A 23135-nucleotide genomic window follows, 5' to 3' on the forward strand; every position below is an offset into this window, starting at 1 on the left:
AATACCTCTTAAATGTTTCAATTGTACCAGCCTCCACTACATCCTCTGGCAGCTCATTCCATACACATACCACCCTCTGCGTGAAAAAGTTGCCCCTTAGGTCTCTTGTATATCTTTCCCCTCTCACCCTAAACCTATGCCCTCTAGTTCTGGACTCCCCGACCCCAGGGAAAAGACTTTGCCTATTTATCCTATCCATGCCCCTCATAATTTTGTGAACCTCTATAAGGTCACCCCTCAGTCTCCGACGCTCCAGGGAAAACAGCCCCAGCCTGTTCAGCCCCTCCCTGTAGCTCAGATCCTCCAACCCTGGCAACATCCTTGTAAATCTTTTCTGAACCTTTTCAAGTTTCACAACATCTTTCCAATAGGAAGGAGACCAGAATTGCACGCAATATTCCAACAGTGACCTAACCAATGTCCTGTACAGTCGCATCATGACCTTCCAACTCCTGTACTCAATACTGTGACCAATAAAGGAAAGCATACCAAATGCCACCTTCACTATCCTATCTACCTGCGACTCCACTTTTCAAGGAGCAATGAACCTACACTCCAAGGTCTCTTTGTTCAGCAACACTCCCTAGGACCTTACCATATAATGAATACTTTTCACCTTGTTAACTGACATTACATATTGAATGTTACATCATCTTGTTAAATGGCTCTACATCATGAATGCTTTTCCATCTTGTTAACCCATTACCATTGTCTCCAGCACCCCATTGTTAACTGCAAGTTCTTACCTGATCTGAGTCATGCTCAGTTGAACCTCTTGTTTCACAAAACTCAGAACTTAAATCTTTTTGCCTGCCTGCTTATACCCTATATGCATTCTCACTATAGGGTATGGCCTCATTAGCTAGGTTCAAAACATTTTCATTTGCAGAGTGAAAAGTTCAACTTTCCAAATATATAGTTAGGCAAGGCTGGAGTTTGAACAGCGAGTTTATAGAGCTCTGCAGCTATTGCCATTTCTAGTTTAACAAGGTGAGATCATTCAGATTTTAAAAATTATCAACTGTTATCCAAAACTATTGTCTCCTACAAAAACAAAGAACTATGGATGCTGGAAATCTGAACCAAAGACAAAGTGTTGGAGAAATCCATCAGATCATAGAGTCACAGAGATGTACAGCACGGAAAGAGTAGATTTTGTACTGAATTGGGGAGGGTAGGATATGTATAACAGGAGGCAGTGAATGTTGTACATGGAGACTATGCTCAGAAAGAAAGGAAGTCAGTGGCAAATGAGATTGCAGCTGATCAGGTGAGAGACAGAAAAACTCTGGATCGGATGCTAATGAGAAGTATAGATGGTTGAAAATGTTAACTCTTGTTTTTTTTCTGCACAGATTGTGCCAAACCTGCTGAGTTTCTTCAGCAATTTGCTTTGTGATGTTTTCTCCCTTCCCTGTTCTTCTACTCCTTGTCCTGTTCCCCGTCCTGTTCCCCATCCTGCTTTAGGTTTAGCGTTTGTGTTGGTTTTGTAAAAAGACAATTGAAATCTCACCATGCATCAAGAGCAGAACGGTGATGTGTTCCTTTTAAATATCATTTGCAAATTGTGCATTTGCTTTCATGGTTTGAGGTTCCCTGGCCTGACATGTATAATTAGAGTCTTGTAATAACCTGTTCATCACCATTGTAGAGAAATGAGATTTGTAGTAAGTTGTAATCTTTTTCAGTACAGAATACCTGGGACCAAGCCTTTTCTGGATTTGGAATCAATTTGGAATGCAAAGCCACACGTGTGTGAATGGGATTAAAATATGCATGTACCGGACATGCTCAACAGTGACATTTTGAAGTAATAGTAAAAGTCTTTAGTCATCCATTACTGTATTTTCCATGTTGTTTTTAATGTAACAAATTTTAATGGGTGAGTTTACTGCTTGGAGTTGGAACTGAGCTGGGGCTAAGTGAGTATGAAACACAGTTCTATCCATCCTCAAACTTCATCCTCAAGATAACTCATCAACAGCATCATCTTCTGTCTTGTTGTGTTTGAACATATTAATGCTCTAATTTGTACTTGACAAAATCCATTAAAGTAGGGGTGGCATGATGGCTTAGTGGTTAGCATTGCTGTCTGTGTCAGGGACCCGGGTTAGATTCCAGCCTTGGGTGACTGTCTGTCTGTGTGGAGTTTGCACGTTCTCCCTGTGTCTGGGTGGGTTTCCTCCCACAGTCCAAAGATGTATAGGTTAGGTGAATTTGCTGTGCTAAATTACCCATAGTATTCAGGGATGTGTAGGTTAGGTGCATTAGTCAGCGGTAAATGTAGAGACATAAGGTAGGAGAGTGGGTCTGGGTGGGATACTCTTTTGGAGGTTCGGTGTGGACTTGTTGGGTCTAATGGTCTGATTTCACACTGTCGGGATTCTGTGATTCTAGTGCCTGGAAAGGTTCTGGAACTTTCCTTTTTACCAATCATTGGGGCACTAATGTTGACTCTGTTTCAGCATTGTAAATGACCAGGACTGTACTTATTGAAAACAAAATCCAGATAACTGGCTTTCTAGATTTGAGAGGTTACCATACATTTTTTTCTGAACTAAAATTTGAATTGCTAAAGAAGAATCCAGAGCCACAGCTCATTAGTTCTCTGTTATTTGGTTGTAACTAGAAAAATCAATTAAGAGCTTAATTGTGAATTTACTATAGATGTGGATGTATAAGTCAACCTTTGATAAATCGTTCTTAAAAATGGGAATCCGCTTACATGACAAGTACAAAGACAAATTCCTAGAATGGGTATGGTTGGTCATTTTTGAAGTTTTTTTTATAGATTACTTACATTAGATTACTTACAGTGTGGAAACAGGCCCTTCGGCCCAACAAGTCCACACTGACCCGCCGAAGCGCAACCCACCCATACATTTACCCTTTCACCTAACACTACGGGCAATTTAGCATGGCCAATTCAGCTAACCTGCACATCTTTGAACTGTGGGAGGAAACCGGAAACCCACGCAGACATGGGGAGAATGTGCAAACTCCACACAGACAGTTGCCTGAAGCGGGAATTGAACCCAGGTCTCTGGCGCTGTGAGGCAGCAGTGCTAACCACTGTGCCACCGTGCCGCCCATGAAGTGTTACTGTCATCTGATGCAAAGAGTGAGTGTGTCTTAAACTCGTGCAATTTCTCAATGCAATGGTAGCTTGATGCCTTGTAAATAACACCGGATGAGAAATTGAGGCTGATGACTAATCCAAATATTGTATGCTGTGGGTGTGAGGTGGGGTCAATTTGTACGTCAAGTGTGTGCAAAACCTTACATTTTGAAAAGGATTGTATCATGCCATATCAATGTATATGCTGCAGTTTACAGAAATTCAAACAGATGCTGTAATCTCATCTGGATAATCCCTTTTGTTTTGGCTATTGCACCATGAGCTACTCATGCAAAATTAATCAGTATGATGGGGCAATTTATTTTACTGGATCTGGGTTTATTATTTATCTGACATAGCTGTGACTAGCCTTAGTAACTTTGCAGCCACCTTTACTTAAGACACTTGCTCTGTACATATATGGAATTAAGGTGTAAATACTTATTTTACTGTTGTCTCAATCTAAACATGGCAGTTTCTAACTCACTGAGAATTCTAGTTTATTCAACTACAGCAATCCTAGTTCATTGGTGTAAGTTTTCATTGATATCTGTTGGAAGTAGGGTTACTTAAACTGATTGTAATTAGCTCAGGCTGTGGCTGATGAGGGAAGTTAAGGACCATATAAAGACAAAAGGGAAAAAGTATAACATAGCAAAGATGAGTGGGAAATCGGACTGGGAAGCTTTTAAAGAACAACAGAGGATAACTAAAAAGGAATTACGCAAAGAAAAAATAAGGTACTAAGGTAGACTGGCCAAAAATATAAAGGAGGATAGTAAAGGCTTTTTTAGGTATGTGAAAAGAAAAAAAAATGGTTAAGACTAAAATTGGGCCCTTGAAGACAGAAATGGGTGAATTTATTACGGGCAACAAAGAAATGGCAGAAGAGTTGAATTGGTACTTTGCTCATGTCTTCCCCAGTGAAGACAGATCTAATCTTCCAGATGTAATAGTGGCTGAAGGACCTGAACTGAAGGGAATTTATATTGGGCAGGAAATGGTGTTGGAGAGACTGTTAGGTCTGAAGGCTGATAAGTCCCCTGGACCTGATGGTCTGCATCCCAGGGTACTGAAGGATGTGGCTTTAGAAATAGTGGATGCATTGGTGATCATTTTCCAATGTTATATAGTTTCAGATTCAGTTCCTGCGGTTTGGAGGGTGGCTAATGTTGTCCCACTTTTTAAGAAAGGAGGGAGAGAGAAAACAGAATTATAGACCAGTTAGTCTGACCTCCGTGGTGGGGAAAAATGCTGGAGTCAATTATAAAGGACGAAATTACGACACATCTGGATACCGGTAACAGGATAGGTCAGAGTCAGCATGGATTTATGAAGGGGAAATCATGCTTGACTAATCTTCTGGAATTTTTTGAGGATGTAACTCTGAAGATGGACAAGGGAGATCGTGGATTTAATATACCTGGTGTTTCAGAAAGCCTTTGATAAAGTCCCACATAAGAGGTTAGTGAGCAAAATTAGGGCACATGGTATTCGGGGCAAAATACTGACATGGATTGAAAATTGGTTGGTTGACAGGAAACAGAGATGTGATAAACGGCTGCCTTTCGGAATGGCAGGCGATGACCAGTGGTGTGCCGCAGGGATCAGTGCTGGGACCGCAGCTTTATATAATGTACATTAATGATATAGATGAAGGTATTAAAAGTAATATTAGCAAATTTGCTGATGACACAAAGCTGGGTGGCAGGGTGAAATGTGAGGAGGATGTTAGGAGAATACAGGGTGACCTGGGCAGGCTAGGTGAGTGGACGGATGCATGGCAGATGCAGTTTAATGTGGATAAATGTGTGGTTATCCACTTTGGTGGCAAGAACAGGAAGGCAGATTACTACCTAAATGGAATCAATTTAGGTAAAGGGGCAGTACAACGAGATCTAGGTGTTCTTGTACATCAGTCAATGAAAGCAAGCAAGCATGCAGGTAGGTACAGCAGGCAGTGAAGAAAGCTAATAGCATTCTGGCCTTCATAACAAGAGGAATTGAGTATAGAAGCAAAGAGGTCCTTCTGCAGCTGTACAGGATCCTGGTGAGACCGCACCTGGAGTATTGTGTGCGGTTTTGGTCTCCAAATTTGAGGAAAGACATTCTGGCTATTGAGGGAGTGCAGCGTAGGTTCATGAGGTCAATCCCTGAAATGGCGGGACTATCTTACGCTGAAAGATTGGAGCAACTGGGCTTGTATAAGCTTGAATTTAGAAGGCTGAGGGGGGGATCTGATTGAGACATATAAGATTATTAAAGGATTGGACACTGAGTCCCGAGTGAGTCCCGAGCCAGCGGACACAGTTTAAAAATAAGGGGTAGGTCACTGAGAACAGAGTTGAGGAGAAACTTCTCCACCCAGAGAGTGGTGAGTGTATGGAATGCTCTGCCCCAGAAGGCTGTGGAGGCCAAGTCTCTGGATACTTTGAAGAAAGAGTTGGATAGACCTCTGCAGGATAGTGGAATCAAGGGTTATGGGGATAAGGCAGGAACGGGATACTGATTGAGGATGATCAACCATGATCATAATGAATGGTGGTGCTGCTTGAAGGGCAGAATGACCTACTCCTGCATCTATTGTCTATCAATGTTTTACATTTTTACTCAGGTTATATGAAGGTAGGAAAAAAATGGTCATGGAAAGATCCAAATTAGTCCTCCTTCCTTGCTGTAGTATCTTCAGAGTTTTTTTTTTACTCATTCATGGGATGAGGGCATTGCAGGTTAGGGCCCATCTCAGAGGGTAGTTAGGAGTCAACCACATTGCTGTGGGTCTGGGATCACCCATAGGCCAGACCACACAAGGATGGCAGTTTCCTTCTCTAAAGAACCTTAGTGAACCAGTTGGGGTTTTCTGATAATTGCAGTGGATTCGTGGTGGTCATTAGACTTTTAATTCCAGATTCCCATGGTAGAATTCAAACCCGGGTCCCTGGAACAATGCCTGGGCCTCTGGATTAACAGTCCAGCGATGATACCACCTCTCCATTTAGGATTTTGAGAAGCGGTGGATAATTTAATGTTAAGCTGAAGTATGCAGCAGCTGCTTAACTTATGAAACCAGCTTAAAATACATCAGTCACTGGAGAATGGTACTTGTTGCAACCGTACTAAAAATGGGCGAAAGGTGACTAAATTTTAAAAGAACTAGTTGGATAAATTCCAATGCATCTGGATGTTTGCCTGAAGGCTATATGTAGAGTTAGAAGGTTGCTCATAATTTTTTACTTTTGGCAAGCTTATTTAAAAAGTTATGAAACTTTGATATTGTAGTGCATCTGCACTATCGCTAAGGTCTCACCTGCAAGCAGTTAATAAATCATCCTAAATGTGTTATGACTTGCAAAGAATTTAACAAAATCTTATTAGAGCATTTGATTTGATGAAGCCCAGTTAAAGGAGTGGTTTGTGTCTTTATAGAGTTAGTATTTTGAAGAGTTTTCTGTTTGATCCCAGGTTTCTACAGCTAAATGAGAATATAAAATTGAAATGAATTTTTCTGTTTTTGGAGAAAACCAAAAGCTGTAGGTTTTGAACTTCGACTGAGTTTTGAGTTAGTTATTATCAAGATTACATTTTCATTTGAAAAGAAAGTGTGTTTGGGAGCCCTTTTAATTTCATAGTTCTTGTGGAGACTCCAGATGAATCTCTGATTTTTGTACTTTGTTAAAATTCAATACTTTGTCCACAACTTTGATTTGTGGTAAAATAGAATGTGCTGGTCTGCACAACTTGGTTGAAGTCAATTCTTTACTCCAGACTCTGGTTTGTTTCGGCCACACTGACAACAGGTGGAACCTTGCTCCTATGCACACGCGCGCTTTGTTGCGCTCTCTTGCTCCTGCGCGCATGCTGTGGAACACAGTATTCCAAAAGTGGCCTAACCAGTTTTCAATTCTGATCTCCTCCCATCAGAAGGATGCTGCTGAAAGGGTTCAGGAAAGGTTTACGACTCAAATCGTCCAGCCCTGGCAACATCATTGTAAAACCTTTTTGAAACCTTTCACGTTTCACAACTTTCTGATAGCGGGAAGACCAGAATTGAACAAAATATTCCAAAAGTGGCCTAACCAATGTCCTGTACAGCCTCCCAACTCAGGTACTCAATGCTGTTATCTATATTTCGACTAAAATTTGATTGTTAGATTTTGAATCATACATTGAAATATATGATTGAAATTGGCAATTGTGGCAGAGCTTTTGATGCCATTGTGATTTTGTACACCATATGCATGCTACAATTCTTCTGCTGGCAATGGGAGAATATGAATGATAAGTGTTTTTTAAAAAAGTAAACTTTTTGTTTGAGGGTTCTGCGGCAATTGACAAACGGTATGGGACAACACAATTTCAATTTTTTCTATTAATTAACTTATGCTGTTAACAATGAAAATAGAAGTTGATGGATATGGTGGAAAGTTCTTCTCAGATGACAATATAGCTTGTAGGCTTTGAAACATTTTCTTTCCTGCAGATCATGGTTTTCTTATCGCTAGTTTTCTTATTTACAATGAAAAGGAGCTCTCTTGTGGCATAGTGGTAGTGTCCCTGCTTCAAGTCCCATCTGCTTCAGAAGTCTGTTATTAAATCTTTACCTAGTTTTCAAATCAAACTATTCAATGTAGGTAAGATTGTCATTGTTTGTGTTTAATTATCTGTTAATTGCAATTCTGTGGGCTGAGGCTTGTTTTGATAATCAGAGTTATTATTTAAGCTTATGGTGCAAAATAAATCAAAATCTCAAGTGTCTATCGTAAAGCCAATAAAGTACTGAAGAAAAGGCAAAGAATTTTTCACCGTGATGCTGAAGTGTTGCATTTTTTCTAATTAATGTTTTTCTATGAAAAGTGTTTACTTTTCAAATATAAGAAATACTATATTCGAGGCCTTGTAATAACTTAACAAATTTATCTTCTGGTTAATTCACATATTAGGAAGGTCCCTGCTTTTATTCCTGGGTTGATGACAGTTGGTAACCGCTTCAGTCAACCTTATGTTGTAGATGTCCCAGGTCTCGTTAATTTTTAGACTTACCCTCTAAGTCTTGTCTTGAAACATATTTCTCTGATTACTGCTGGCTTTTTTTTTCTCCTCTTTTTCCTGCCTTCCAAGCATTTGTATGGTGCTTTTAAAGTAGTAAAGCATCTCTTGGCGGCTTAGGCCATTTTTTTCTTGATACCATACTATGTATGGAAGGTCAGAAAAAATGAACAAAATGAAGAGTTCAATTTTAAATTGCTAAACTATTTTTTGGTGTTTGAGTGATCGCGATCTGTGTGGCATGACTGACTGCCACAGACTTAAATAATTGCATCATTAACTGAGATCTTTAATTTGATTAGATTCATCACATGTACTCAATTCTGCTTCTTTCAACCAGTTCATATAGAAACATTGCATTAATTAAAGTCATAAGTAAAATAATATTCATTGCATCACACCTGAAACCTGTCTGATTGAGATACCAATATTTCTTTTTAGTTAAAAGATAAATGAGATTAAAAAACAAACTGCTGAAATAATTTATTATGGCAGCTCCTGATACTTATTTTGATAAGTCATAACTGAGGAATTTTCAGCTAAAATTTTGACTTGTGGGTTACAGTAATGGATGCTACTCCTCATCCTGCAGGAATACTGTTGACAAAAAAACAGCTTAGTTTGAAATAACAGTAATTCTTGGTGATAGTTATGTGTTTTATATTTATCAACACTCATTCTATAACTGATCTAACTTAAAGTTCCTTCATTATTATGTCTGTATTGGCATAATTATCTGTTGTAATTAAATAGCCAGCTATTCCGATGGGAGTTGGGCATAGATTTAGGCTCCTTTTTAGATCATGAATATTTTATCAGCAAATGTAGTTGGTCGGGGCAGAATTGCTTTGTGATGACCTGAATGTAGACAAGTACCTTTCCAAGCGAAAGTATTGCAGCTGGGTATCCCATTCCCTTGTAGATTATAGTTGACTTGCTTTCTGCAGCTGCATGCAGATGATCCTTTATTAGGAGTGTTTTAAAGGAGAACTCAACTTCTGCAACTGAAGAATTTAAAGGTTTTTTTAAAAAAAATAAATCTCCTGTTATGAGCTCTCAAAAGTTATTTTGCACTTGATAACTTTTTTTTCTCTTTCCCATTCCCTCTGAGTGTGCAGGGAAAGAGAAATACTGGTCCAGGTTTGTACTGGTAATGAAGATGAAACTGTCATTCACTAACAATACATGGGAAATGTAGTACCTCTAGTCATTGTACGTGCGCAGTCGAACATAGAAACCTCTAGGTTTCAATCAGTGAGCTCCCTGTTCTCATTTCAGAATTATTGAGCTTATACATTAATTCCTTGTGTGTTTCAATTTTAGTGTTTATTTTTTCTAAAATTAGAAAAAGTGAATGCTAAGATCTGTTAGCCCTGGTTTGTTGCCTCAGAACTTTTCAATGTGATTGGCCTCTTCAGCTAGTTGATGACCAACATCCTCTGCAGCTAGTGTCTGAATAAAGTTCATGTCAGAAAAGTGAAAATCTGGCAGATACCTTGTGAGCTTTATGGACAAGTTTCTTCTAAGGCAGCAAAAATGCTGTCATTTTATTCAGAATTCAAAATCCAGGCCATAATTTCATCAGTGCCAGAATTACCAAAATGATCACAGCATTCTGGCAGGTATTCAGAATGATATTCATCTTGCACCCTTTTATTATTTGGAAGGATTTTTTTGGAAAAAGGGGAATATTAGTTGTGATTTTTCTTCTCACTATCCATCCACTCAGCCCCCTTTCTCCCCCCCCCCCCCCCCCCCCCCCCCACAAAGCCAAATCCCTTGCTGCTCTTGAATAAAAACGTTTCATCATATGCCATATTATTCTCAGGGGCAATAGCTCTGGGGTTTTCTGTTGTGTTCTTTGTATTTTAGTACTGTTTATCATGCCTATTCAAAAATAAATGTGTGACGTGTCATATGTGTGCAAAAAGCATACCTTAGTAAATACAATATATCTTGCCATTTCCAACTCCAGTACTGCTTTGTGGAATTTTGATGCTGTTACATGCATTTTTCTATTAATTCTGAAGCGACTTCTTTCTGTAAGATTTTCCCATCTTTGTCTGTGGGTGCTGACTGAGCTGCAATTTATGTCTATTGTTTGTTATTTTGGTTTATGTTACTTGAATTCGACTCTAAGCAGCTCCCTTCCCTTCCCCTCTCAACATGAGAGGAGTGGTGCTTCTATCTCTGCCCACCAATAAATCTTACCTTGGAGGGTTGGAGAGCTTAGGCTTTGAATTTCTGGTAGGGAAATCTATTTCTAACAATTGTGCCTGAAATGTCTAATATTGTGTGCCATCAGGGGGAAACCACAATGAAGGAATTACAGAAGTCTGGATAATCCTTTTTAGTCCACAACAAAGCATTGTCATTTTTTTCAGATTAGCTTTGCAAATCCTTAATTGGTTCCGAAAAAGATGCATAATATAAATGCCAAAGCAATGGCGCATCCTGAGTTTCTGGTTCAGGATAGTGATTCCACTTCACAAATGGTGCATACAGTGGAGAGTAGTTTGGGTTTGATCCAGCCACTGTCGGCTCTGACCATAAATGAAAGCATTGATTTGCATGGTTAGCATTTGAGTTTGGAAATTTATCAAGAGGAACAATAATCATAGTGCAGTCAAGTTCATTTTAGGAGAATCAGAGTAAAAACCCAATCCATTCCAATTATCGCACTTGTTTACAAAATTTTTTTTGCATTTCTTTACCAGTGTTTGAACGGAGCCTTTTTAAAGTTCGAAGTTCTGATGGGTGCAGTACTCCTGGCAGCCATTCACTGTCCCTAAGTTTGTCCAGATGTAAACATGCACTGTGCTCCATAACCTTTGCAACAACTAAGCACAAGCTGTGCTCAATATTAGTCGCTGTTTGTACTGTTCTTTAAATGTGTGTGTTGCAGCAGACCAGGGTGGTATCCAACAGCAACTGGTCTGCTTGAAGTTCTTTTTGCTGCTGAAGTGGTGCTTGAAGGTTAACTCAGCCTATGATGCCCTTTCTTAAAAACGTTTAAGCTGCCTCAAATTGATGATGAGGGGATCTTTATCCTGGAGGGAATTTTTTTTTTTAGAAATCAACTCGTCCTGTGCCACTGGGCATCATTTAATAGACTTTTACGATATTGATTTAATTCTAGCATAATGGCATTTGTAATCTAATTTGTAAAGTGTTCAGCCTCTGTTGCTGTCTTGGATTTATTTCACTTTAAGCCCTTGAAACCACTGCTGCAGATAGAAATCTAAAGTGCTGCATTTTAGAATTTTTTTAATAAAAAGGGGAAGAAAGCATTGTCTTAGAGTCATAGAGATGTACAGCACAGAAACAATCCTTCGGTCCAACCCGTCCATGCTGACCAGTTATCCCAACCCAATCTAGTCCCACCTGCCAGCACCTGGCCCATATCCCTCCAAATCCTTCCTATTCATGTACCCATCCAAATGCCTCTTAAATGTTGCAGTTGTACCAGCCTCCACCACTTCCTCTGGCAGCTCATTCCATACACGTGTCCCCCTTTGTGTGAAAAAGTTGCCCCTTAGGTCCCTTTTATATCTTTTCCCCACTCACCCTAAACCTATGTCCTCTAGTTCTGGACTCCCCTAACCCAGGGAAAAGACTGTCCATTTATCCTATCCGTGCCCCTTATAATTTTGTAAACCTCTATAAGGTCACCCCTCAGCCTCCGATGCTCTCGGGAAAACAGCCCCAGCCTATTCAAGGTCTCCCTATAGCTCAAATCCTCCAACCCTAGCAACACCCTTGTAAATCTTTTGTGAACTCTTTCAAGTTTCACAACATCTTTCCGATAGGAAGGAGACCAGAATTGCATGCAATATTCCAACAGTGGCCTAACCAATGTCCTGTACAGCTGCAACATGACCTCCCAACCCCTGTGCTCAATACTCTGACCAATAAAGGAAAGCATACCAAACGGCTTCTTCACTGTCCTATCTACCTGTGACTCCACTTTCAAGGAGCTATGATCCTGCCCTCCAAGGTCTCTTTGTTCAGCAACACTCCCTAGGACCTTACCATTAAGTGTATAAGTCCCGCTAAGATTTGCTTTCCCAAAATGCAGCACCTCTCATTTATCTAAATTAAACTCCATCTGCCACTTCTCAGCCCATTGTGTTTTTCAATGACTCTCCAAATTGCTAACAGTTAATGACTTCACTGAAAAGTACATAACTATTGTCATATAAGAAGTCCTAGTATCAATATGATTATTGCTACCTAAAGTACTTGACATTTTGCTCCAGAATACTGCAGTCATATTGTCAAGTGGAATGGTTAGTGCAACAAATGACCTTCCCTTTTGCTTTGTTCCCCTTTGGTTAGTTTGATGGAAGTAATTTTAGCAAATCCTTCCTGGCTCAGGCTGTTCTGACTTGAACTTTTAGTAATTTTCTTGTCTTGGAATATAATTTAGTTAACAAGGAGAGATAAGTTGTTTGTCAAAACTAGTTTACAGACAAATGATTTTTTTTAGAGAGGCCACGTTGCTTTTTAAAAAAAACATGGTAGTGTTAATTTAGTACTAACTGCATATCCTCTTGATGGATGGTAAGAAAGGAGGTGAGTAAGAAAGTCAGCATTGATTCAGAATCGACTAATGTTATCACTGCTTTTCAGCCAAGGTCAGAATATTTTGTTTGTTTTTGTGAAAAACGTTTGGGAATAGATCTGAATCCTAACTCATCTGTCACGTTGGGCTGTAAAAATACCCTTTCCTAAATCTGTATACTTTTGCTTAAAATTTTCACACTTTTTAGTAGGAATATTGCAAGTTTAAAATGTTATTTGTACTTTATTCAGAAGCAAACATGAGAGAATAGCAAACTACTGTACATGAAATTGGATTGAATCTGCATGTAACCATTAGATGTAATGTCTGGCCAGCCGTTTTGACTTTGAAACTCTTAGATGACACTAATGGTGTTTCTAAATAAAACTATGAATAGACCTTCACAATTCATTTACGTGAAACCAAAATGGAATTTGAAAATGGTTAATTTATGCAAGTTGAATCTTGAAATTCTAATATCTGAATTGCTAACTGCAGTTCTAGCTTGTTAGCAATAATACTTGTAAACACTAAGTGCCAGACTTAGTGTCCCCCCAATTTTCTTTTTACACAGTATCTTCAGAAGGCATTGAGAGGGTTTGGAGTATTTAGATTTTAATTATTGCTGTAAATAAAAATCAGATAATGTTGAACAAGATTTTCTCAGACTAACTTTTCAATCTCTTGTTTTCTCTTTAGATACAGAAGAAAAATATCTGAACACATTCCATCACACAACTAAGACTCTCTCTGCCTTTGGATTTTTTTCAAACAAGTACTTTGGGACATTCCAAATAAAAGTGCTCAGAATTTCATAATCTCCAGTGGATTTGATGCTTAAAATAGTACTCTTAGAAACCATTGTTCAGAATTTGTTCATTTCTTATACACAATAGCATCCTTGCTATTGGCTTAAAAACTGGTCAGGATGACAATGGCAAGTTTGTTCTCATTTACCAGCCCAGCTGTGAAACGCCTACTGGGCTGGAAGCAAGGTGATGAGGAAGAAAAGTGGGCAGAAAAAGCTGTTGATGCACTAGTCAAAAAACTTAAGAAGAAGAAAGGAGCTATGGAGGAGTTGGAGAAGGCACTAAGCAGTCCAGGTCAGCCCAGTAATTGTGTCACTATTCCCCGCTCTCTAGATGGTCGACTTCAAGTATCGCATCGTAAAGGACTACCGCATGTAATTTATTGTCGGGTATGGCGATGGCCAGATCTTCAAAGTCATCATGAACTGAAACCACTAGAGTGTTGTGAATTTCCATTTGGCTCAAAACAGAAAGAGGTCTGCATTAATCCATACCACTACAAACGAGTTGAAAGCCCTGGTAGGTCATTTGGTTAATCTATGTATGATAGAATATTTATTACTGAATATACATGCCGAAGGCAAAATGTCTGGAAGTGGACAGAATTTTCCTTGAGTTAATAAGTAACTGAAATCTACATCCATGTCTTTGATTTTTTTTGTCAGACTTTCCTAATGGATACTTAATCAAGCTGATTCTTGGATATTTCCAAATTTTTAATGTGAACTTGGTTTTAATTATCATTTCACCTCGCTTCCATAGTATTGAGCATGAGGTTTCCACAGGAAACTTGCATTTGTTTAGCTTTGGAGGAAGCCCTGTGTCAACCCTGAAATATAGGGTTTCCATGGCACAACTGCCTGAGTGTACTGCATAAGTTTAAATCTCCTTATTTAAATAGGCATATTCATACGTTGAAGACGGACAGGTTAGAGAAGATTCACTTGGTGAACTTATTGAAATGTCAAGAATTTGAGAGAGTTTCTTGTGTTGCATTCAAAATAAATGATCACCCATTTAAGATGGGGATGAAAAGAGAAAATTCTTCTCGTTTGTTTCATCTTGGGAATTTCTGTATTCCAGCATAGTCTAGGCTGTGTCACTGAATATTAGATGGATTTGTAATTGGCATAAATGGAGGGTTATGGGGACAGGCTCAACTTAAGGTAATTATTGATCCAGTTGTGACTTTTTCGGATGGTGGGGCAAGTCTAAGGAACCATACAGATTACACGTTTTATGGCACAGTGTGGTGTTCCTATCTTTGGGCCAGAAGACCCGGGATTAAATCCTACCTGTCCCAGTCATGTATTGTAACTTGCCTGGACAGCTTGGTTGAAAATATCTACTCTTCCAACTTTTGGCTCTTCGAAGTTTAAGTAATTGGAAGAATGTTGGCTATTATGATGCAAAATAAATTGAACAAACCATCCAAGGTTTTGCCAATTTCAAATTATAATCCCCAGTTAAAAACTAATATTGCACTATTTATTGGCTAAAATTTTTTACAGTTTGGAGCTTCCCTACTTTTGCTCACCATGAAAGATAGTTTTTATTGACATGTTGAACTTCCTCTCAACCAAAATTTAAATTTTGTGTGCATGCTTTGCAGCATGCCTTAGGACCAGCAGTTTATCTGCTGTATTATACTGGAAATATTATGAGGGAAATTTTCAAGTATTTAATGTGAAATGGAACTAGTTAATACTCAAAAAGGACAAGAACGGACACATGGCAAAGAAGTGTAATGAGTGATACCAATGAAGGAAAGGTTCATTGGTATTGCGGAGTGGGAGTCGCATATGTCAGACTTTTTTTTTTCTCCCTCTGGAGACTGGCTTCTCTCGATTTTCATTGTGTCACAAAATATCAAAAGGGAATACTGAATTTTCTAACTTTAAAAACTTACCCTCAAGTCGCGAGCATACCAGAGCATTATCTGCAAAGTTTCTACTTACTTCCTTTAAAACCTTTAGGACAAGGCTGTTTCAACCCTGAGTATTTGCTATTTATGACCATGTTAATTTTGGTTAGTTCCTATCTTTGATTCAATATTAATTTCCTTGGTACTTCTGACACACTGATCTGCTGCTCCATTGTAATAGTGAAACAAAGTAATTGTTGATTATTTTCATTGATTACAGTGATTTGGGAGAAGAGGGGTGGCAAGAGGTGGTGGTAAGGCTTATGCTGCTGCGGAGCTGTGTCGTGTGTTTGAAATTAAAAATCTTGCTGTAGTAGCTGTGACCAAATCACTGAAGTTCTTTACACAGATTTGTTGTTATGTTTGTAGTGTGAGAATCTAAACCATCAAATACTCAACTACTTGCCAGGTTCTTAAAGGAAAAATGTCTTTCCCCACCTCCACTGGAAATGAACATTTCACTTAACCAGTGTAGTTCAGTAATTCATTCGTCAAAGACACCCAACCTTTTTTTTAAAGAGATGTAAGCCCCCTTTAACTTATGAGTACTGCAGGCTTCTTATCTATCCATGGGCAAGCTGACAACTGATATAAACACAAGCTGTACTGACAGCTTACTCAAGCCATGGAAATAAGACATGTGTTTCAAAGTGGTACGTGCTGCACCACGTTCTGGCAGGCACAGATGACACATCATCATTTTGGGCAGAATTTTATAGGCAGAAATAGATCAAAGGTATATTGACTTAGCATATATTTGATGCAAAGAAAGTAAATATACATGGACGGCCTTCAAAGGAGAGATGATTTGTGTATAGACATGACTCATTATATTGAGAAGGAGAGAAATTCAATAATAGAACAGACTTAAAAGCTTTGTATCTTAACGCACAAAGCATTCGGAATAAGGTGGACAAACTGATGGCACAAATTGAGGATAAATTAATATGATCTCATTAACCATGTTTCTGTAATGGCTACAAGGAGATCAAAAGTGGTAACTTAACATTTAGGGATGTTTTGACCTTTTTGGACAGAGGGAAGTCCATAAGAGATGAAATGAGAACAGTTGTGAGAAAAGATATAGGCTCAGATAATGTAGAGTTTATTTGAGTGGAGGTTTTAAAATAGCAAAGTAAAGAATACATTGGTCGAAGCAGTGTATAGTCCTCCAAATGGTAGCCAGTCTGGGAAAATAAATCATCAAGTAAAAGGCGCATGTAAAAAGAGTAGAGCAACAATTATACCTGATTTTAAACTTGTTGATTGGGTGAATCAAATTGGTAAAGGGTTGTTTGATAACAAGTTTATTGAGTGCATTTGCAATATTTTCCTAGAGCAATGTCATGGAGCCAACCAGAAAGCAGGCTGTCTTGGATCTGGTTATCGGAAATCCGGCTGGTTTAATGACCTTGGAGTGAAAGATCCCAAGGAAGTAGTGATCATAGTGTGATATAATTTAATGTGCAGCTTGACAGTAAGAAACTTGGGTGCAAACATCTGTGTTTACGTTCAAGGGAATTTTTGGTCACATGGTGGCTCTGGTTAGCACAGCTGCCTCACAGCACCAGGAACCCAGGCTCAATTCCAGCCTGTAGTGTCTGTCTGTGTGGAGTTTGCACATTCTCCCCATGTCTGCTTGGGTTTCCTCTGGGTGCTCCCAGTTTCCCCTCTCAGTCCAAAGATGAGCAAGTTAGGTGAATTAGCCAAGTAAAATTCCCATGGTGTTCAGAGATTGTCAGTTAGGTGCACTAGTCAGGGTAATGAAAGTAATAAGGTAGGGGAATGGATCTGGCTGAGATGCTCTTCGGAGGATCGGTGTGGACTTGTTGGGCCAAATGGCCTGTTTCCATAGTGTAGGGATTCTATGATATATTCTGGATTTGTGGTGCTGGAAGAGCACAACAGTTCAGGCCGCATCTGAGGAGCAGTAAAATCGACGTTACGGGCAAAAGCCCTTCATCAGGAATACAGGCAGAGAGCCTTAGCTCTCTGATATATGATTTAGCTAAAATGAACTGGGCAGATAAATGAGCAGGAATGACATCAAGCAAATAATAGCGGACATTTTAAGGAGCTAATTCATGATTCTTAGCACAAACACATCTAATAGGGGGGAATGAGAAGGATAAATCAACCATGGCCAACCACGGATGTTAAGGAGAGTATGAAGTTGAAAGAAAAAAAAAAGTCCAAAATCAGTGATAACTTCAAAGACTGGGATAACTTCAGAATCCAGTAAAGGAGAAGTTTCAAGATAATAAAGACAGGAAAATAAAAAGTGAGATCAAAATAAACATAACCCCCTTAGAAAATGAATCTGGGAAATGATTTTAGGGAACAAGAAATGGCAGAGAAGTTGAACAGATATTCTGCATCAACCTTTATGGTTGAAGATACTTTGAACATCTCATTAGTACTAAAAAAAAGTACTGGGGAGGAATGAAGTACCATCACCATCATCTAAATAAATAGTATTAAACAAACTAATAGAGTGCAAGACAGATAAGTCCCCTGTCCCTGATGGCTTGTATCCTAAAAGAGGTAGCAAATGAGATAGTGGACGTATTGGTTGTTTTCCAAAAATCGTTGGATTCTCGAGGTTATAGAGACCTGGAAAACTGCTAATATAACATCAGTTTTCAAAAAAAGGGGTTTGGGAGCCAGAAGTAGGTAACTAATAGGCCAGTTAGCCTAACACCTGTTGTCGGAAAGTATTTGAATCGAATATTAAGGAGATAATAGCAGAACATAATGAACTTTGAAAATTAAGAGGCAACAATGAGGGGGTAACTTTAAATAATCACCATCACTATGGAACAGTTGTTGGGAAAATGTTTAAATGCGAATTTTGACAAGTCCCACAGCCAGATGGCGTGCATCCCAGGATCTTCAAGTAAAGTGGTTTGCAGACTCATCCATGCTGACCATATAAAGAGGAACCTCGATTATCCGAAAGAGATGGGTGGGCTCTATTTCATTCGGATAATTGATTATTCGGTTAATCTGTTCAATGCCTTTCCTCTGGGGTTCGGAAATTTCTGTAAAGTCTGCTCCCTGTTCAGGGGATGAGGCAGCATCGCAGCACACGTGAGCTCCTGCCCCCAATCCTGTTCAACGCTGCCCTCACCCCCTGCCCTCCCCCTAAACCCCATCCAACATCGCGCCCCCATCTGCCCTCCAACGAGGACCCTTGCCCATACCCAACACTGCCTCCCAGTCACCCCCAAATCCTGTCCAACACCGACCCTGCCCATCCTCCCAACCCCGTGCAATACCACCTCCCGCTCCCTGCCCACCTGTCCAATACCACCCGTGTCCACCACCCAATGCTGTCCAGCACCCCCGCCCAACACTGCACCCTGCCCACCCCCGCATCCCTCTCCCTTTAGAGATTATCTGGGGAAGGAGGGTTTAGGGAACACTGCTGTGTAGAACTCCAGGAAAAGTGTGGGGAGAGGGAGGGGGTGGGAAGTCAGTCATTTAGAGACAGTGCTTGTGCTCCCATCATTCCAGGACTGTTCAGGGCAGCACTTTTGATCACTGTAAACAAAAGACACGATGGAGTGTTGGAAGCACATCTTTGATGTAATGTTTCTGTCGGGACCTCGATCTCCTTCGGAGAATCTGATTTTTGGATAATTGATATTCGGATGATCGAGGTTCCCCTGAATCCTAAATTATTATAGTCCTGTTTGCCAGCATTCAGCCCCCATCCCTCTGAATCCTTCCTATTTGTACACCCATCCAGATGTCTTTAAGTGTTGTAACTGTACCAGCCGCCACCATTTCCTCTGGCAGCCCATTCCATATATGCACCACCCTCTGTGTCGAAACGTTGTCCCTTAGGTCCTTTTTAAATCTTTCCCATCACACCTTAAACCTTGTGCTGTCTAGATTTGGGCTCCCTTACCCTGGGGAAAGGACCTTTTTGGATATTCACCCTACCAATGCCCCTCATTTTATAAACTTCTAAGATCATCCCTTAGCATCTGGCAAGCAAGGAAAAATAGCCTCAGCCTCTTCAGTGTCTCCCTATAGTTGAAACTCTCCAACCCTGGCAACATCGTTGTAAATCTTTCCTCAACCCTTTCAAGTTTCACCACATCTTTTCTATTGCAGGGAGACCAGAATTGAACACACTATTCCAAAATTGGCCAAAACAATTTCCTGTGCAGTCACAAAATGACCTCCCAATTCTTATACTCAACGCATTGACCAATGAAGGCAAGCATACCAAATGCTTTCTTCTGTATCCTGCCGACCTGTGACTTCACTGTGAACCTGCACTCCAAGGTCTGTTAAAGTAATATTTGGACAAATGCCAAAAGGCCTGATCAAAAAACTTACTTTAAGGATCACCTTATCAAAGGAAAAAAATAAGTTGGGAAGTAGAGATGTTTCGGGCAAAAGCCCTTCATCAGGAACAGAGGCAGGAAACCTCCAAGGTGGAGAGATAAATTGGAGGGGCTAGGGAGAAAGTAGCAAAGAGTATTTAGGTGAATGGGGATGGGGATGGAGGTGATCTTCAGGGCAGAGGAGACGACCAGAGAGACTCTGAGATTCTTGTGGAGAGAGGAGGAGAACTTCTTCAAGGTAAGCACCCTTGCAAGAGGATTCGCAGTGAATTCTTGCAGTCCACTTTCAACTCTACTCCCTTGTATCTGCTCCTTGATGGGCTTTCTTCCAAGTTAAATACAACTATGCATCAACGGTTGAACCATTAGTCCTCCTTTTACAGCAAGTGAACTGCTCTTTTTCCATCTTGTATGTCATTTTATGTTTTCCACCTACTATTTGCTGATATCTTGTTAATTCTCCTGGTAAAGCCCCCTATGCTACTTTGTTGAGTCTATGGGATACAGACTTGATCGTATGAGATCTGCAATTAGTTTGACAATGCACCACCGAATTTGACTGAGACACCAGGCACTATCAGGCTCCGTGATCTCTGCCAAAACACATTACTGCGAAAGATTCCTTTCCCTCCATTGTCTGAAGTGTTAAATCTCTTTTCCTTGTCCATCTGTTCACCCCCTAACAGCTAACGCATTGTCACTGTTGAGGTCACTCATTTGGTTGCCTCCCTTTGCAAGCTGATCAGTTCACAAGGCTTCACTTGCAATAGCATCTTTTTCTAGTCCAGCACTTGCCAAACTGTAGTTTGTGAGCCGCCTCTCTTCTGAAGCCCTGATGGTTCCTGGTGAACCCATGTTCCGTTTTAGTCCCTCCCTGAGGCATGACATTGTAAGGGAAATGAATAAACTTGGCAGGTGAGCAAGGAGCTTCTATAAAGGTGTATGCTGCAAACCTTTCGGAAGCTGCTGGTCACATTTGCAGCATGTTTTCTCCTGTTTGGCCTGGGTTCCCACCTGCTATCTTTACAAGGGTGCTCTGTTATGGCATCTGCATAACAATCCTCGGCCAAGAATCTGGAGTGGACCTTGAACGAGTCTTCACTCAGAATATGGAGAGTGGACCTTGAACGAGTCTTCACTCAGAATATGGAGTGCTTGACTGAAACCTTTGTACAAAGGTTCAAATACTGATTTCATTTGCACATAATAGATTATTACATAATGCATCGCACAAACCCAGTTACTGAATAATACCGTGCTGCTTTAATGCAGTTTTGATTTTGTTGACGTCTGCGGTCACGCACAACTTAAAATAGTATAGGAAACACAGCTAAGGTTCCTATCCCATCTTTGCATATGCCCTTCCTGAGCTCATGTCACCTGCGATCTCTTGCCTTGATTGCATGCATATTAAATTGTCATTCATTGTTTTCCAACTGATGCTCATGGTAAAGAGCTTTTCCCTTTTTGACCATTTGCCCCTCAACTGCCATGATGAGCCACCTTAAACTTACCCTTGATTCCTCTGTCTTCAAAAATACCCACCAAATTCAATCTCTTATCTCTGCTCCTTTAACATGTTACCCCCTGAATCTTTACTTGTCTTATTGCTTAGATTAGGAATGAGCGTATCTGGTGTATAAATTGTTTAGCATTAGACTTCAAATCTGGCTGAGTAACAGCAAACAGAATTGCTGGCTACTCTAATATCCTGGAAAGTAAAGGTGAGTATTGGATTTTTATTCTCTCAGACGGTACAGAATATGCCCCAGTCAAAGATGTGTCATCCTCTATGTCCAGTACACCTATCTCTCTCGGTACTTGAAACTTTCTTTCATGCCTTTCTCACCTCAGCATACGTCATTCAAAGTGACATCTGAGACAATTTCTCATCTTTTATCCTTGGGTCATTCAAAATTCTGCTGGCCCGATCCTACCTTGGTTCAAGTCCTGCTTACCTGTTGGTCCTGCACCTGCTGTACTGTGTTGTCTTCCACCTGTGCCTCAACCTACAGGTCTCCTGCTCATGTTAACTGTCTTTATTATTATACTCCTCTACTGAATCCCCCTTCTAAATATATTATTTCCAGCCTTACATTCCTCGAAGAATACTACATTTCACTCTTGCCTTTTATCAGTCTGTCCTCCCTTTGTCTTTCAATTGGTGACCATGCCATCCAGGCCCTTTTGGTCTCTAATTATATCCTTTAACTTCTCCATTTCCCCCTTTTCCTTTTTAGATCCTCCTTTAAAATGACTTATTTGACTGAAGCTTTAGTTACTTTATGATCCTTACCTAGCTTGACATCCTTTTGTATCTGGTTATATTTCCATCGATCACCTTGTGATTTTTTTTAACATTAGGTGTTGTATTAGCTTAGTTTTTATGGTTGTTAAATTGCTGTTTTTGGGCAAGAAAGGCCAATTTTGAAATGATTGTATTAACAATGCAGTTAGAGAGTTCCTTGTTTGCTGAAAGGATCAGATTGGGTGGTTTACATAACAAGGTATGCAGGGTAAAAAGGTAGTGAGCTTTTAAACATAAACTGTTAGGTATTTTTTGCAACACTGAGTGTATCGTTGCTATTAATTGATTTTTGTGCAATTAGTATTTTGCACAAACAGTAATGTTTTGTTTGCATCCTGTCAAAAGTCACTTATTCTGGGTACTGCATGTTTTTAATAGCATCTGAAATGGATCCTTGAGGTATGCTCATTTCCACTTATACTCCTGCTTATGTCACCTTATTCTCAGTTATGTTTTAGAGTAACTACTGAATATGGTATCTGTACTAAAGTAAAAATCTGAAACATGTATTAATCAGCTTCAACTAACCCTAAAATATTTTGGACTGTGACTCCTATTTTAACACTTGAAAAATTGATGTGACCATCAGAAGCCAATTAAAAATAAGCAGCATAGTAACTCTCTGTATTTAGAAGTTTGCATGTCCTAAATCAACTTGCTGCATACATAAGAATCTGTGTTTTAATGTTTTGTAAAAGTTTTATTATTTCATTTACTTAGACTTCAGCCAAGATCTCCATTGACAAGACGACTAAAAAACGGCCCTTTTCTCGATTTTTGGCTCAGGATGGCTGCAACTACACAATCTGGACACTCAAGCCTGCTCCATCATTTAATAAGATCTTTATTGATCTGCTTGTGTTTTCAATTCCACATTCGTAACAAATCCTGATAATCCTATATTTCCCCTGCCCATCAAGAATCTATTTACTTCTATCTTAAAAAATATTCAAGACTCTGCCACCATTGCTTTCTTGACAAAAGTGTTACAAAATTGTACAACCCTCA

The 23135-nt window shown here is 39.7% G+C and overlaps 1 protein-coding gene across 3 annotated transcripts in view; it reads left to right on the forward strand.

Annotated features, from left to right (window-relative positions):
• The window catches only part of smad1 (SMAD family member 1), a 114135-nt gene that overhangs the window by 15967 nt on the left and 75033 nt on the right, over window positions 1–23135 (forward strand). For all 3 annotated transcript variants that reach the window (XM_043699166.2, XM_043699195.2, XM_043699176.2), the window contains exon 2: window positions 13428–14056. In XM_043699166.2, the coding sequence (XP_043555101.1) occupies window positions 13657–14056 (400 nt within the window). In that variant the 5' untranslated portion in view covers window positions 13428–13656. The remainder of the gene's footprint in view (window positions 1–13427; window positions 14057–23135) is intronic.

This window comes from Chiloscyllium plagiosum, unplaced genomic scaffold, assembly GCF_037043375.1.
Source record: "Chiloscyllium plagiosum isolate Xiang-an unplaced genomic scaffold, Cpla_swu_hap1 HiC_scaffold_1, whole genome shotgun sequence".
In the NCBI taxonomy this organism is placed as follows: domain Eukaryota; kingdom Metazoa; phylum Chordata; class Chondrichthyes; order Orectolobiformes; family Hemiscylliidae; genus Chiloscyllium; species Chiloscyllium plagiosum.